This window comes from Cupressus sempervirens, chromosome 7, assembly GCF_028749045.1.
Source record: "Cupressus sempervirens isolate cs-2001-9-10 chromosome 7, ASM2874904v1, whole genome shotgun sequence".
NCBI classification, from domain to species: domain Eukaryota; kingdom Viridiplantae; phylum Streptophyta; class Pinopsida; order Cupressales; family Cupressaceae; genus Cupressus; species Cupressus sempervirens.
The window spans coordinates 793,558,141-793,575,404 of record NC_143124.1 but is presented as its reverse complement, the minus strand read 5'-3'; the positions used below and the strand labels follow the sequence as shown (position 1 = coordinate 793,575,404).

The window sequence follows — 17,264 nt, the reverse complement described above, 5'->3', positions numbered from 1 at the left end:
GATATTGTGAATATTTAATTGTTTCCGAATCTGTGCCCAGTTTGTCTCCTCGACCTTAAGAGTTAAAGCGCAATTTGAACTAGTTTAGAATTGTGTGTATATATTGATATGTCACGTCTTGATTATTAAACTATTTATAGTTTTTGTGCATAGAACATTATAAAGTTGTACATTATAATCTTCATTATAGTTGACTATGTTGCTCGAATAAGCTAAAGCACTGATCTTTTTATCATTTAAGTATTGGATTTATATTTGAAGTTAGAAAATTTGTAACTTCCTTCTTACAAACCTCAAATCCATTGTTAAAACCCTATACAAAACATTCATTTCAAATTATCATGTAACTCCATATTAATTGAGTTCAAAAACCTTGCCATCAGGCGAACTCGCAAAGCTTAAATTCGCTATAGAAAAGCCTTGAACCAAGCAGTCAACATTTGAGGTGAAGGTCTACCCGCTTGGGTGTAGAAGAGCCTAAAGTGTAGGGGAATCAAGGTGATTCTCGTTTGTTGGCCAAAATTGATTGTGGAATCCTATTGGAGAAGTGGCAGGCTCTTGGATTTCCAATTTGCGATTTTGGGAACCAACACCTATAATCCGAGGTGTGAATTCTGATATGAATATACCACAAAGATGAATAGGGGCTACGTCTAATCCACTCAAGAAGAGCTCGAAGGTTTCTGTCCTCAAGATCCTCAACTAGAGAAAGCTAGTAGCTTCCCAAAGTTCTTCAAAGAGAAACCAAAAAATAAGTCCCAAATCCAAGCATATCCAAATGAATGAAGTCTTCCTTCTCTTATTGCCCAAAGTTCTGACCCTTCAACTCCCATCTCCTATCTTTCCATCTTATTCCTCCTTTGTCACTTTTATTTCCCACTTTATAATATTAAATCTACCCCTTTTTATAAATTTTATTATGCTCTCATGAGTCAAATTTAATATTAAATTGGTGTCCTTAATTTCCTAATGTCGCCAAATGGGGGAACATTACAGCTTCTCCCTATCAACAACTCATAGGAAAACTATGAGGTATTCAGTGACTTGCATATAATGTAAAAAAAAAGTTAAAAATCACAAATAAAATTAAAAAAAAATTAAATTGGAAAGTTGCAAAACAAATAAAAATATGCATATAAATTAAAAGAAAAAACTAAATTATTGAACAAGTAAATATTAAATGTTAAATTGTAATAAATTTACCTCCAAAGTTTCTTGAAAAGGGATCCAAATGTCTTATCAAAAATGCAATTCGCCACATCTATCCTTGTAGTGTTCGTAGCATAGGATGAGGAAGTCCACCTCACCTGAAACAAACGTGCGTCTCAAATCTCCCCTTGATGTCAACAAAGATTTCAATGTGAGGAAATTTGAGGCAAACCTCATGATACGAGTACGAGCCAACTCTATTTGCCCTGTGTATTGCTTCATTATGCTAAGGACTAATACATGATTGTAGATAGTCTTGCAAATATTCTTGGCCCTTTCAATGCACGATTTGACCCATTCAAGCTTACCAATATCCTCCAACATGAGGTCAAGGCAATGGGTTGTACATGGAGCTCAATTTTTTTTGGGTGCCTCTCTATCAAAAGTTTATCTGCAGTAATTTTAAATTTATTAGAAATTTAGATATGTTAAGAAAATTTCAAATAAATTTATAAATGTCTCTCCATCAAAATTTCAAAATTTAAAAAGTTCATCTGCAACAACATAACTTGCTGCATTATTTGTCACCACTTGTACCGCATTTTCTTCCTCCACCTCTTGTATGATGTCCTCAATAGCCTCCCATAAGTATGTGGCATTTTTAACATGTGAGGAAGCATCAATAGATTTTAAGAACATGGTGGATCCTACAAATTGTAAATAGAGCAAAACAATTAATTATCATGGATCTCAACAAATCAAAATTTAAATTATTCAATGCATGTAGGGAAATAGAATGATCAATCACCTCTGTAGGAAACAAGAAAATTTACGAGTGTTATACTCCTATCCGTCCAACCATCTGTCATGATGGTGCAACCCTTTTGGCTCCATGATTGTTGGTGGCCCTCTAGCCCAAGTTTCTTATTCTCAACCATTTCTAATAAGAAGGGCCCACTCAACTCAACATTAGTAAGGGCTTTAAACCCTGCACTGCGAATAGTTACATCTATCATGCCTTACTAACAAGGAGACCTACCACAAATAGATTATGATTAGACAAAGTAGACTTCAGCTTGAAAGTCTCAAATTCAAACTATAAATATAAATATTTAACTTTAAACTTAAAGCAAACCAATAAACAAGAATTACCTGGTTGTAATAAATGGAATGTTGCAAAAGTACCAAAAATTACAAATTTATTTTTTGGCACCATCATGAATCTCCTTGTTCCAACCCATGCTCTCAGGAAGGGTTGTGCATTAGGAGTATTGCGTGGCAGAAAATAATTGTTCAATCTCGACTTCTGCACTCTAGGATGAAATGTAATAATGCCACTATCAGGGGTAGAAGCACTAGCACTAGGATGAAAGGGAGGCCTAGTAGAATCCTCTCCAACACAACCTACAAATGTGGGAGCATCGAAGCCAATAACACTTAACTCTTCGAGTTGCCTCTTCTTAGTTACTTTTCTTGAACTCACATGTTTCTAAGAGGACATAACAAAAATGTTTTGCCTCGACAGTTTGTTTAGTGCACAGTATTATCATGCCTAGGTATAAAAACAACATGACATTTGAATCTATTAATGCCATCATAATTTATTTCTTTACAAAAAAAAAACATTTTGTTTGACTAATTTTTTTGGGAGGAAATTTCTTGGTATATTTCCAAGCTGGATCCTTTGGAGGCATTGTGAAAAATCAATATTTAAGGCTGATGTGTGTTGATGTTTGATAGTTTCAGTTCGATAAACTATGAGACTAAAGTGCAAATATATATATATATATATATATATATATATATATATATATATATATATATATATATATATATATATATATATATATATATATATATATTAAATATATATTATTATTATGGAAGATATTATATATCTAAATAATAATTTGTTATTATATTAATAAGATAATAATGGATAGACATGTCCCACTGGGACATGTCTCTCCATGTCTCATCCATAATATAAATAAGAGTGAAATCGCTGTCATTGGAACACACATACCAAACATTATGGCAGTGCTATTACATTTGCAACAATCCTCAGAAAAACAATGTGGAATCAGTATAGATTCCTTCACATTAGTATTACAAACTAGAAGGTAAATTTGGATTGTTGAAGAAAGGTGAGAAATGTATTTGGGGAAGTATATAAAGTGGACAAGTCACGGTCAGTGTACATTGCAGCAATAAGCATCATCAAATGATTAATGTACTTGCTCCAAGGTAAAATGCTCAAATATGCTGAAGTCACGAAATTTCAGAGTTCCTTGTAATCGTAAGTTGCAGGGGAGGATACCAGAAATGAAGAATAGACAGAGTTGTTCATTTAATAAATGCAAATCAATATTCATACACAATGAACTATATACAAAGTATCCGAATCCGCCTTTAGGCAGATTGGAGATATTTATATTGATCAAGGTTGATCAATACCATTGCATGTTACTAGACACTGATCGTAGAAGATAATGAGCTGTGATGTGACCGTTCGTCACTCATCACCCATGCCTGGGACCCCTTCCTGTTTTAGTGAAGCAGAATTGATAGTGTTGAATGTAAAATCCACATTCTTCGGAGCGCAAGTCAGCGGAGTTGAGGGAAGGGTCAAAACAAGTGGTATCCACGGCTACCCCAAACTCCTGTTATCCCATATCCTTGGAGCACATGTTTATGCGTGTCAAGGATAGTATCCAAGAGAGATGAAATCCTCCACTTACTCCAAACCGCTCTCACTGAGATTTGTGGAGCGCACCTTTGCTCACCTCATAGATTTTCTTCCGCAATGGAAAATTCTACATCCCCTCCAAGTTGCGCTCTCCATGTTCCTTGGAGTGGATTTTTTTTGCAGTGAGGGATTTCCTTTGCCTTACAAAATCCCCAACCCACCAAAAAGCACGTTAACCGCTTTATGGAGCTCAAATTCCTCTGTATTATGGATTTTGCCCAAAACGAGAAAATCCAAATTGTTTTGAAAAGTCCACATTGCCTTTATTTCTTTGGCACATTTTCCACTATGCTCTGAATTTATTTCATTTATTTATCCTTGTGGGCAAAACCCTTGATCTTCGCAAAATTCTTATTCTCTTCACACATTGGAAGACATTTAAGGAATTATTTTCGCAAAATAAAAATAAAAAAATCCACAACATTGCAAAAAATTTCAAAAAAATGTGAAAATTAAAAATCCAAAAGTGTTTGAAATTTCAAAATTTGAGAAAAATATGAAAAATTTGAAAACTTAAAATTTTGGAAAAATCCAAAAAATTGGAAAATTTGGAAGAATCTGAGAGGAAGCTTGAAATTTGGAAAATTTCTGAAGTTGAAAATTTCAAAAATCTCGTGAAAAATCCAAACAATGGGAATTTGGAAAAAAATTTGGAAAATAATGCAAAATTTGGAAAGAAATCCATCAAAATAGGAAAAAGCAAAAAGTCGGAAAATTCCTAAGGAGGGAAAAGTCGGATTTTAAAAATCATTTTTTTTTCAAAGTGGATTTTTGTGTAAATGATTTTGGATTTACATAAAATAAAATAAATATTAATTCTTATTAATGTTTAATTTAATGATTTTTCAAAAATAATCCAAAAAATAAAGTATTCGAAGAAATTGAAAGGAAATTTGATTTTTTGCATTAAAACATGGAAATTAATTAAATACTGATTTTTTAATTGATATTTAATTAATTAATTAATTTCCAAAAAGTCAAAATGGGATCAATGAAGACCTAGCTTCATCCTGAAGCTAAAAACATCAAATTGGCAACTTCTTGAAAAACAAGGAAAAGAGCGACAAGTGACACAGAAGTGGGAATCTTGGTGGCTAAGTAAAGTAGCTGCCTAATTTTAGTCTATAGCTTTGAAGGCAGCTTTTCTGAAGGATGATTTATATAAGAAACCCTTTCATTCATTCCCTCTGAACACCCATAAATTTGAAGAGCGAATTGAGAATAGGAGTGAAATTCAAAGAGTTTGTAAGAAGGGAGATTTTTTGAAGAAATTTTCGAGATCATTGAGGAATTAGTCAAGTAAGATTCCGAATTTCATCAAAAGGAAATATTTTAGTGAGTTGGAGAAATCTTTGTGAATCTTGAGAAAAATCTACAAATTTTGACAAAATTCCAAAATCTTCGTCCTTTGGAGAAATTGTCTTTGCTTTTTTATGCTTTTTTTGCATATTCTTACGTATGGGCATTTTGCGTTTGCAGGAAGAATGGCAAAACCTCGAGGAACAAGAGAAACGTGCGGACAATTGATAAAGGATGAAAGGAGAGGGTTCTTTCCCGAATCCAAAATTATGTCGAAGTGGGTGTAAATCGGAGATACAAGCCTTGACGGCCTTGATTTAAATGAATTCAATCGAAGAATGTTTGGATACAATGACCATCATCCAATACAACTAGCTACGAGAATTGTGAGAAGTGGAATTGTTGCTGCAGCTGGTTTCCCTCCTTTTTAGCATCCGAAGTTGATTGTGGAATGTACCAAACACTATAGTCCCAGGGACAAGACTATCGGAGATTCTAAACGAAATATCCTTGCAGATTTTTCTCCAACATCCATATCTGAAGCATTTGGGATTCCTTCTCACCCGAGGATGGTCACGAAAACACAAGAGCAGGCACTTAGAATTTACACCTCTGGACTTTATTTCTGTGAGGAAATAATCAACAAAAGATGGTTGAAAAAGAATAGATCGCACCATTCCAAGATTCCTAAGGAAATAATATGGCTTGACTTGCAGAGGGAATACAACGATATGATAATGATGCTGAGTTGCATATTTGGCATGCCTCATTCTTATAGATTTGAATCTTGGATGTGGCACTTTGTTGCGTAGGTGACAGAAGAAGGTGACAAGATAGATTGGGCTGAGCTCATAAGTGACAATTTGAATGAGCAGTTGATGAATCTAGAGCATACAAGGAGATTTTACATGAGCTCTTATGTTATCTACATGCTAGCATGGAGGATAAATTATGATGGACTACAATGCAAAGGACCGATCGGAAGCAGAACCCAACACTTGAAAGTTCATGAATGCTACTTGCAGTTGCATTTATATTCCGAGGATGATTACATAAGGGTTAATGATGCCTTTGCCATGCGCATAGTTAGAAAATTACAAAAGGGACTACATATGAGATTGTCAGTTGGTGCGATGAAGTTGGTGGAAAATTACGGTGCTTGGTTAATTCAGTTTCCTACCTTTTCATACATCCTGGTTTAGGGATTCTCCATGGAGCCATACAAACTTCCCAGGTACCCAATAGATAAGATGGTCTTGTTAGAGCTTACTCGACAACTTTCAGCCTATGACAAGATCTAGAAAGGGAAGAAGAAGTTGGGATTGCAGTTCCCAATTTCCATAGGAGAAGGAAAAACTGAGGTATGCCCATGTCTGAAGGCTGTTGAGAGATCATCAGATGAACTCCACTTCTTCCGTTTTCCGCTTTATCCGAAAAGGCTTGATTTTGATCCCTACAACAAGATCACATTAGTAGCAGGATCAAAGTACCAACACAAAGTTCATCTTGAAAATTTTTGGGCAAATGCTGTAGATGAGAATGAGATTAGAATGAAGATGCATTCAAGATTACCGTTGAACATTATCAGAACATACGACATATTCCGGGCTCCTGATCAGATGGAGGATCCAAACGTGATGCGAAAAGGATTCAATCCAGAAATGATAGCTCAACCATATGATTGGAAAAGGAAAGAGGTAACAAATTTGGAAGCTCTTTCAAAGCTAGTCTTGGATTTTCCAAAGTGGTGGATTGAGCATAAGCTTGAGAAACTACACCAGTAAATAGATTCACATATAGATTGATTGGTCACCAACTGCTTAGGGATGAAAGACCGGGAGAAATATCTGAGGGGACTGTTGAAGAAAGAGAACCTCCATTAGAAGGTGTAGAAACTAGGAAAGGGAAAGAGATAGCTCGAGAAAAACATCCTAGAAGTGGGATAGATGTCCAAGAGCCTCAACAGAAGAAGCAAAAATCTGGAAATGCCCCTTCTTCTCCGAGTCACACTCCGAGCATTCAAGAGATAGAAACATTTGAAAGGCATGAAGTAGAGACAAGCATCAGGAGATTTGAGCAAGAGGAAAATTTGGATAGGCCAGTGCATGATAGACTAACTATAAATGCCTATGAAAAATCCGTGCAAGAAAGAGGAAAAGATCAAGATATAGCTACAGAAGAAAGTCTTGCTATAATCTTGGAGTGAGAAATTATGGAGGTCGATGATGGTCCACTAGAGGAAGAGGCTCCTGTAGTAGCAATACATCTTCCAAATATTGAAGCCGTAATTCCTGAAGTAACAGTGGATAGTCCAGGACGTGAAGAGGAGATCGACATTCGAGCAGTCCAAAGGAAAGAGCAATTGGTGATTCCAAGGGACCGGAGTATACCCATTCCAGAATGGTTGAAGCAACGAATTCAGAAGAGTCAACAAAGGGAGGTTGATCCGGCAATTGAATTACAAGAAATTTTGGACTGAGCAAATTGATTAGAAGAACAAGGGAAAGCAAAAAGATTAACTAAGGTAGTCAGAGGAGAATTAGGGTTCAAAATCTTGTAGATTGCGCCTCCTATGGTCGACAAGAGAAAAAATCAGATTGCTCTAGATGAATACCATGTTATAGAAATAAATCTTGGTCGTGCCTCCCGGGAGCAAATATCAGAAGAATTTGATGACTCTACACAGGCTTTGAAGGATAGATTGAAGAAGGTGGAAGAAGGGTACGAGAAACAAAAAAGAGAGATTAGAGCCTTATGTGAGTACATCAATGGCTTGCCTCATCCAGTAAGAGAGGAAGGTCCATCATTCGTCCCTCTGACGAGTGTTTCCACTGAAGTGGTAGATGACATTGATAGGATCAAGCAGATTGCTCAAGGTGCAAAGGTCTGGGTCGAAGGAATTCAGGAGGTAGCCTTCAAACATGCAGAAGAATTAGTGCAAGTGCATAGTAGGGCATTAGTTGCACTCTCCAGGATCCAATGCATGGAGGAATCATGGGAGGATGAACATATTTACCAAGATGAAGTGATTTCTGACATTTAGAATCTGATGGAGACCCCAAAGAAAGCATTGATTGATGGTCAAGTTATTAGCAAGGGGGATGTCGACTATCTTCGATGGTATAGTGCAGTGATCACAACTAAGGAAATGTTTGAGAGCTTCTCCAAGGAACCCACTCAATGGAAGAAGATTGTTGACAACATCAAGCAGGGGATATTCAACATAGTTGCATCCTTGTTATCACAGAGATTGGTGGAAGAAGAAATTACAACTGATAATCTAAAAGTCAAGTTAGAGGAATTCTTCCAACTAAATGTCTATGAAAGAGACGATTTTGAGAACTTCTCCATCTTCTCGAATACAATGCACACTACTCAGGACTTGCTACCAGATTGGGAGGAAAGCTTGGGAAAAGCAGAAAGAGCTATTGTAGTTCTAGAATTCAAGCAAGAATCGGCACCAAGCATCAGTATAGAGGAGCTGGAGACAGTGTTGGATCGATTTCATGTCTTCAAGCGTGGGAATCAAGGATAGATGCATTTAATGCACAGTGAGCGTTTATTACCCACTATGGTAGTGGATTTCTTATTGCATTAATGTAGATTCCTTTTCTTTTTCCTAACCCTAATTAGGGTTGATGTGGCATGATCTGGGCCATTGGTTATTGTGATCATTGGGGCCATCCGTTGTAATCAAAGACCTATATAAAGGCCTCACTTCTCATTTGTAAAGAGAGGATTTTATGAGATTGTTGCTATGAACTACTGAGATAATAGAGTTTTCATTGAAGCTTGGTGAATACTTGATGTGTCTTGGTGCTTGCTTGTTCTCTTAAATTCCCTCATTTAGATTAAGTTAGTTTAGTTAAAGTGTTGTGATTGTAATGGAGAATATAATGGTGTATTGATGGATTCCTTTGGTTCATACTTTTGACGTTTTAATGATTCTAAATCGTTGTGCAAAGTTAGCCTGAACCCCTTTCATGCATATATTTCACTTCTATCTTTCATATACATTGTTCTTTATGGTGTATGTTGTGGTATGAAAATCTTTTGCATAACTCTTGAAGATTGCACTAGTTCACGTGTAGTTATAGTATAACTTGGCGAAGCAGAGCTTGGTAAATTGAGGAATTTGTCCACCAGAGTACTATCTGTTGTCACCACTTCCCTTAAGAATAGATTAGAATCTCTAAACCCTATCCCATTTCATTTCCGTATATTTCGTGAAAACCAAAAAATGTACTTCAACACAAAACCTTTAGATAGTTCCCACATCCAGTATGTCTTCAAATGAATCTAAGTAAACACACGTAAGGCCCCTTGTGATCATTAGCAAATCACATCAACCATCGGGCTTATCCACAGTCAAGACCTGACATTGAAGGAACCTTGGAGTCATCGTATGATCTTCTAGCAATCTTAGCATACATGAGACTTTGTTCAAGAGAGGATAAGATATTTCAGTATATAAAATTTGTGAAGACTAAGCCTCAAACCTAAATTGACAATGTAGATCGATACATGTACACAAAAACTTATTATTATATATATGAGTGATATGAGATTGATATCAATAGGTAGACTTACTCATTATATGGTTGCTCCTTGCCCAAAGTTTTTATGAAGAATAATTAAGGTATATACCTTGACGACAAGAATGTAAGAAAAACAATAAAAGTATTGTTCCGAAGTATAGAAGAACCTTTCAAATATTGGAGTGATAGATTAATATTCAAAGACCAAAGTATGTGGAAGTCTTCTTGTACTGGGCATACAAATTGTGCAGAGCTTTGATGCAACTACCATCATGGGCTCAATGTTGAACCTCAATAAAATTGGAGCTATGTATTCATTCTCACATGGCATGAGTGTGCTTTCTTGTTTGCGATGGTTTCACTTTCTTTGAGGGTACACTTTCACCAAGTGAAAGGGCCTCGAACCGACACCACCCCCCATAAGAGGTCAAAATGAATAATAGTGATACTTGCTTTAGTGGGGAAGACAAAATATTGGGAGTTTATAGAGGCATCAGGTACTGAGCCAATAAAGGCAAGTAATAAGGTATGCTTTACGGGTAACGTTCATTTTATATCCTTAATGTATAATGAATATTATATAAGATATTATAATTGAGAATATATGTGGCATTTTAATTTTATACATTCATTCAAAATGATATTAAATAATTTGATATAATGTTTGTTAAACATAAAGAGATTCATTAATGGAGTATGAAATCTAAAGATTGAGTATTATGTTATCTTACTTCTATTATTGGAAATATAAAATAAAGAGTTAAGTTAAAATTATTTATGTTATTGTTAGTAATAAGTAAGAGTAATTTTGCTAACATCCTAATTAATGTTAATATTCTCATTTATATTTTCAATACATTTTTTTTTTGATTGGTAATATTTTCAATATGTATTATAAGAGCTATTTGCTTTGATCTTTTCCTCTGAGAATGTTATTACAGGAAAAGAGACATTGGATAAGGAGCTTAGATGATTGATATTTAAAGGGAGTTCGAATGTCCTTGTGTGTGACTATATGACTTTAATGGACCTACCCCCTGTGTACATCATGAGGAAGTGGCGACATCCAAATGATTATCACTTGTATTTGTAGAAGTTACTGAAAGATGACGATCTCTCAATAACTTAACCTTCTATTGTGATAGACATTTTTTGATGTCTGAAACAGTTCATAATAGATTGTAAACTGGCATGGTGGATTAAGTTCCTCAAACAGACCATGGCCTTCTATTGTGATGGACATCTTATGATGTCTAAGCAAATCACTATAGATGATAACTTGCATGGTGGATTAAGTTCCTTAAATAGATCATGACTATTCATATGGTAAGCATTATGAGAATGCATATGCACATACCCCATGAACATTTTGAGCACATGGTGAATGTTATGCAAATTGATGTTCAAGAGGCCATTACGTAGAGTACTTGGTGAATATCACGTGACTTGATGTTCAGGTGGCCATTACTCAGAGTACTTGGTGAACGTCTTGCAACTCGACTTCAGGACACCATTCCTCAAAGAGTACTTGTTGAATGTCACATGAGTTGACATTTAGGAGGCTATTACTCTTATCTTCATTACTTAGAGTATTTGGTGAATATCATGTGTTGATATTATGAAGGCCAATACTCATGATATCAAAATATTGAATATTTTTTGATTAAAGATGTTCTTATATTACATTGAGGTAATATATGGTCATGTGTTTATCCTCCCTAGCTGAGAGGGAGTGTTGATGTTTGATAGCTTCAGTTGGATAAACTATGAGACTAAAGTGCCAATATATAAATTTGTGTATGAGATACACACACACACACATAAATATATATATATATACACACACACGCACAAAAATATATATATATATAAATTAAATTTATATTGTGATATTGTTATTAGGATTTAATTGTGTAGTTTTTTTGAGTCAAACTCATTGACCCATATATCATGAGTAGTGATTCACACATGAATCCATCTCTCATGAGAATAAATGGAACCCTCAACACTCATTGGATTTAGGTGATGCTCACAGAGGTGAAGGACCAGGACTTCCCGGGAGGTCACCCATCCCAGTACTACTCCAGCTCGAGCGTGCTTAACTACGGAGTTCCCTCCATGGTTAAATATATACTATTATTATGTGAGATATTATATATTTGAATAATCATTTGTTATTCTATTAATAAGATAATAATGGATAGACATGTCCCATGAGGGGACATGCCTTTCCATGTCTCATCCATAATATAAATAAGAGTGAAATTGTTGTCATTGGAACACACATACCAAACATTATGACGGTGCTATTACATTTTCAGCAATCCTCAAAAAAACAACATTGCAGTAAGAAAAATTAAAATTTTTACAAAGTTATAAACTAATAAAAAAACAGTAAACCCTACATTTTTTTGAGAAAAAATTGTAAATAAATGTTTACAAATTTGTTTTAAAAAAATCGTAGGGTTTGCACTTTGGACTTTTCTATCATTCTACTTCTCTTATGCAATTTAATAAAAAACGTGTTCAAGATTTAGAAACTTAAACTAAAAAAAATTAACAAACAATGGAAATACATTAGCATATAGAAAATAATCATCAAAATCTACAAAGATTAACACTTACCTCTTGCAAATGAGTTGAGAAGTCCCAATGCAAGCTTATGGCCTCTCCAAAGTGATTTGTGGTGTCCTTGATGTTCTTCTTCCCTGCTGGTTGCAAAACTATGGCTTCTCTTTTTCTTCCCGTCTCAGTTTTCCTCTCTTCTTCCCATACCAAGCTATTAGAAGACTTTTTGGGGTTAAAAGTTAAAACAAAAAGAAATGTATGAAAAACTATAAATTTTTTTGTTATTGTTCATTAAATACCAAACTTGGCACTGCCGTTGGCCGAGTTTTGCATGCTCGGACCTGATGAGTTCGGTGAGTTATGGCAACTCACCGAGTTGGCCAAGTCATGCCCCAAAACTCAGTGAGTCGAGTTGGCATACCAAAACTCGGTGAGCCGAGTTGGCGTAACTTTGCTGGGTTGACCTAGCTTGCCAACTCGGTTGACTCCCAACAAGTTCGGGAATTTTGATTAAATATGTTTGATTATGATTTCAATTGCATTGAGAACCTTTGCAACTTTCTCTGTAAAGTAATACTTACAATACCATCAAGATGATGGACAAAAGATCAATGTCATGCTACAAGAGGAGGATGGTATTTATGCTACAAAGGCTGTGGACACGAGGAGCTTTAAATTGATTTCACACTTTTATATGATAGTTTTCGGTGTTAAAAAGTTTCTCATAGTCCTTATACCTACTTTTCTCTTTCTATTTGTTTTGCTTGTCTTTGAAGCTATGTATTTTGAATCTCATAGTTCCAAGAATTGCGGCGATTCACGCGATTCACCCGATTGAGCGATTTGATTCAAGCCAAATGATTTTTTGTGAATCGGTGAATCGAATCAGTGATAAAGGGTTTATGAAATAAGTTACTAAATTTCAAGGGTTTTTTAAATTTGCCGATTCGTGGCCGATTCGATTCCAAATCATGCCCGATTCACAATTCGATTCAGCGTTGCTGATTCCGATCCGATCTCAATTCTTGTTACTTTGATTTTGATAACCATGGGCATCTATTGATTTGTACTTCCATCATGATCTTTGAAACATCTTATTGAAGTGGAGGTTGGCAAGGTAAGTTTATATAGAAAGGTAGTTTGTTTAGGGAATGGAGCTTTACAAGGCAAGCTTGTTTATTTCAGTCAATGAAGACATAGTGAACTGAGGTATAGAATGTGTGGGAGTGTTTTAAAAATGTGTAATATATCATAAGAAATGGATAATGAGTTAAGTTATTTTATTTCATTTACTTGTTTTTTTTTTTTCCAAGACAAGCCATTTTAGTCAACTTTTTTCCAAATAATAGTATGATATTTTAAATACTTCTGAAGACAATTAAGGTTGCAAGTTTTTAGGGTATGGCCAGGTAGATTTCCAAATGATTATTGATGTTTCTGCATGTGTGCACAAATTTTCTGTATATTTACTGCAGTTTTTAATTCTTATAAGTATTGCAATGCCTCATTTATTTGCAAATTTTTTGTGAATATAAAATTTGATTTTCAATCTTCTGATCACTTTTTGGGATGCCATCTGCAGGTGGAGAAGATGAAGGAGATTGCAAAAATCAAAGCTAAAGAGGAGAAACAAAGGCTGGAATCAGAGGTATGGCTTGCACTCTCCAAGCAAAACACTATGAAAAAGACTAAGAAAACTGAAAGAAAGAGGGATATAAGAAAATAGTACTGAAGAGAAAATGTAAAATGAAAGTCAATTTTGTGGGCTTTGTCCTGGTTTTAAAGTTTTCTTTCGAGGACTGATTTTTTGTACAAAAAAGCTAATTCCCATCTTTCTCAAAAGCCCGATTTGATGATTTTTAGGTAAATTTGCTTATACCAATTTTCTGTTATTATGTTATTACTCTTCTATTCAATAATGAAGGAGATCTTTTAGCTTTCTGTTTTGATAAAACCAAAAAAAAAATTACGTCTTGGTTGGAGTTTTTTCCTGCAAGGGTCTTTCCACATAAATCCTCTGTCATGCTATGCCTTTATGTTGCTGATTTGTACTTCTTTGCTGCTACCTTATGGTGATGATATACTTTATTTACAGTTTTTTTAAGTTCACATAAGTTGTTGTTTAGCATGTTATGTTGGCTGATTTTTAGCATCATAATGAAAATGGATTAATTATGGTAATTTCAGATTTGCATACAAATATCAGATGATATTGTAGTACTCTGAGTGTGGTATGTCACCAGTTGATGTCATAACTTGAGAACACAGCATTTTAATTCATTGGATATAAAGAAAAATTGCCAAGAACTCTTTTGTAGTCCTCACTTTTGTAAAACATAATCACCCTTCAAGACTTAAAAATGATAGCTACAGGGAAAATAACAGTTTTGGTCTTTTGTGTTTGTCAAATGTGTTGAATAAAGTGTTACACTCTTACTTTAGGATGAGTAGATGCTTTTAGGTTAGTTTTTTAATTAATTTTAATTTTATTTAAATAAAATTCTGGGGGTTTATTGGTGGTGGGTGCCCTTGATTTCGCTTGGGTACATCTTGGGTTTGCCTAATGTATTTCTGAGACACTTGGGGTATAAAGGGACTGGATATATTGTTTACTCATTTGTTTTATATGCTTTTTCATTATTGATTCAGGGACTTCTGATAGTCATAAGTTTTGACTTGGTTGTTCATTTGTGCTGAAATTTTGCAAGCAGATGTGCCTGCAAGAGTTCATCAATACACCAATAGAACCTATTGGACCAAATCTCAACACATCTTTGGGTCAAATTCCATTATATAGGGCTTCAAAATCAACTTTTAATTTTTTTTTTTAAAGGATTTTCTAGTTTTAAAACTTTTTACGGCCTTTCTTTTTATGCATGTAAGTAATTGGGAATTTTTGTAGTTTTTGGGATGGTTTTACAAATTACCAAAAATGGCTGTTAAAGTAGATTAGATTTATAGTAGAGTAGGAATATAAATATCCTTTTAATTTTATTATCTCTTGAATGCTGCTCTTACTAACTTCTGATTCTTTGCAGGTTGCTGCTAGAATAATGAGACAACGATATTTCACAAGAAATGTAGATAATTTTGATGTTGATAATACTTCAATAATTTCTGAATTCGAATCACATATTTCCGAGTATAAGAAAGAGAGATCAAACTCCAAATGACTTGCACTAATGTATTTCTGTACTTGTCATTCATTGATCTGATTTGAGATATATGTATTAGTTTGATGAGACATGTTGATGGATAGACATGTCTCCACTCTCCACCAACATGTATATGCACCTCTTCATAATTGGTGACTTAGACAAACTAATCTCAACCTATTGTTATCAGTAATATAACACGCATAATCAGATATGAATCTGATATTAATCAATGCAATGTATCTTTATCGAAACATAGTACCGACGACAGTAATCATGTTCTATATTGATCAATTCGATACTCATTTAAATGTAAATGATAATGATAGTCAGTATTGATTAAATGCAGATCGATAACTACAGATTTATACTTGGAAAATAACAGTAACAAAAATCATTTATCAGGTTGATTATCATGAATGATAATTTGCTTCTCAAATAATTAATATAATGATTTATGATTTATTATATAATTATGCATGTATGTATATCAATATACTCAATGTATATTGATGTACATGCATGCATAGAATCATAGATCATTCCATTGATAATTATCATATATGTTTTCTGACAGAAGCTATCATTATTAACACTCGTCATAGCTAGGGAAGAGAATTTTTTTAATCCAAGTATCTAACACACTAGATCCATTTATTGTGACAAAGAGATATCAAAGTAATTATCACCTCAATGTGATATATAGGAGCTAAGTCACAAGGCTCGAATTCAAATTCGGCAAGGGTAAATAATTGGAAAAAAAATCGACATTAAATTGAACTTATATATATTTATCTATTTTTAAATATAAGTAATATATCCTCGAAATTGTCAAAATATTTTAACTTTGCTAAATAATTAAACTAAATAGGTTAATATTATTTTAAAATAAAATAATCTTATTATAAATAACAATATTATATTGAATATCATAAAATTTGGATAAAGTTCAGAAAGGATAAAAATTCGCTGAAATTCGAACTTCATGAATGAAATTCGGCGAATCTTGTGACTTAGTATAGGAGGTAACACCTCAATGTGATATTAGGAGTTATGGCACATCCACAGATATTAAGTCTCATGATATCCACAATAAATGATGTTACCTCACTGTGATATTAGGAGTAATGACATGTCCATGAATATCAAGTCATGTGATATTCACCATACTCACAATATCCATTTTGGTATGTGCATAGGCATCGCATGATGCCTACCATAAGGATATCTGCTCATGGCATATCCACAAACATTATGTCACATAATATCCACCATGAAATATCCCAGTAATATAACTCATTGTGGCTATCCATAAATATTAGTTCTCATGATATCCACCACTTGGTTAATATTACTTAAGAGATATCAACTATCATGACATGTCCACGGATATCAAGTCTCATTATATCCATCATAATGGATTTTCATAGATATCACCTCACGTGATATCCATTACTTATGGTTCTGCATAAATATCACTTCACATGATATCCACCATTATGGATTCTCATAGATATCACCATACATGATATCCACCATTATTTTGAGATCTTCACCTCACAATAATAGTAAGACGTACAAGTGTTCATCATTGAGAGATCATCAACTCTTAATAATGTTCATAGGGGCTCATTAATTATTGAACAAATGAAGTCATGGACTTATACACATGACATCCACCATGTAACATATTAGAGCGTGGATCCACCATGTTTCATTCCAGAGAGTGGAAACAAGGACTTTCACATCAAAATTTTCTCTCGAAGGGATGAATGTATAAAGATACAATAAATAGATCACTGTTGC

General features: G+C 34.3%; 1 protein-coding gene across 1 annotated transcript in view; it reads left to right on the top strand.

The window, feature by feature from the left end:
- LOC149549741 (U11/U12 small nuclear ribonucleoprotein) overlaps positions 1-17,264 on the top strand; it is an 86,245-nt gene that overhangs the window by 34,816 nt on the left and 34,165 nt on the right. The window contains exon 5 of the mRNA XM_089793020.1: positions 13,886-13,951. Coding sequence (XP_089649146.1) covers positions 13,886-13,951 — 66 coding nt within the window. The remainder of the gene's footprint in view (positions 1-13,885; positions 13,952-17,264) is intronic.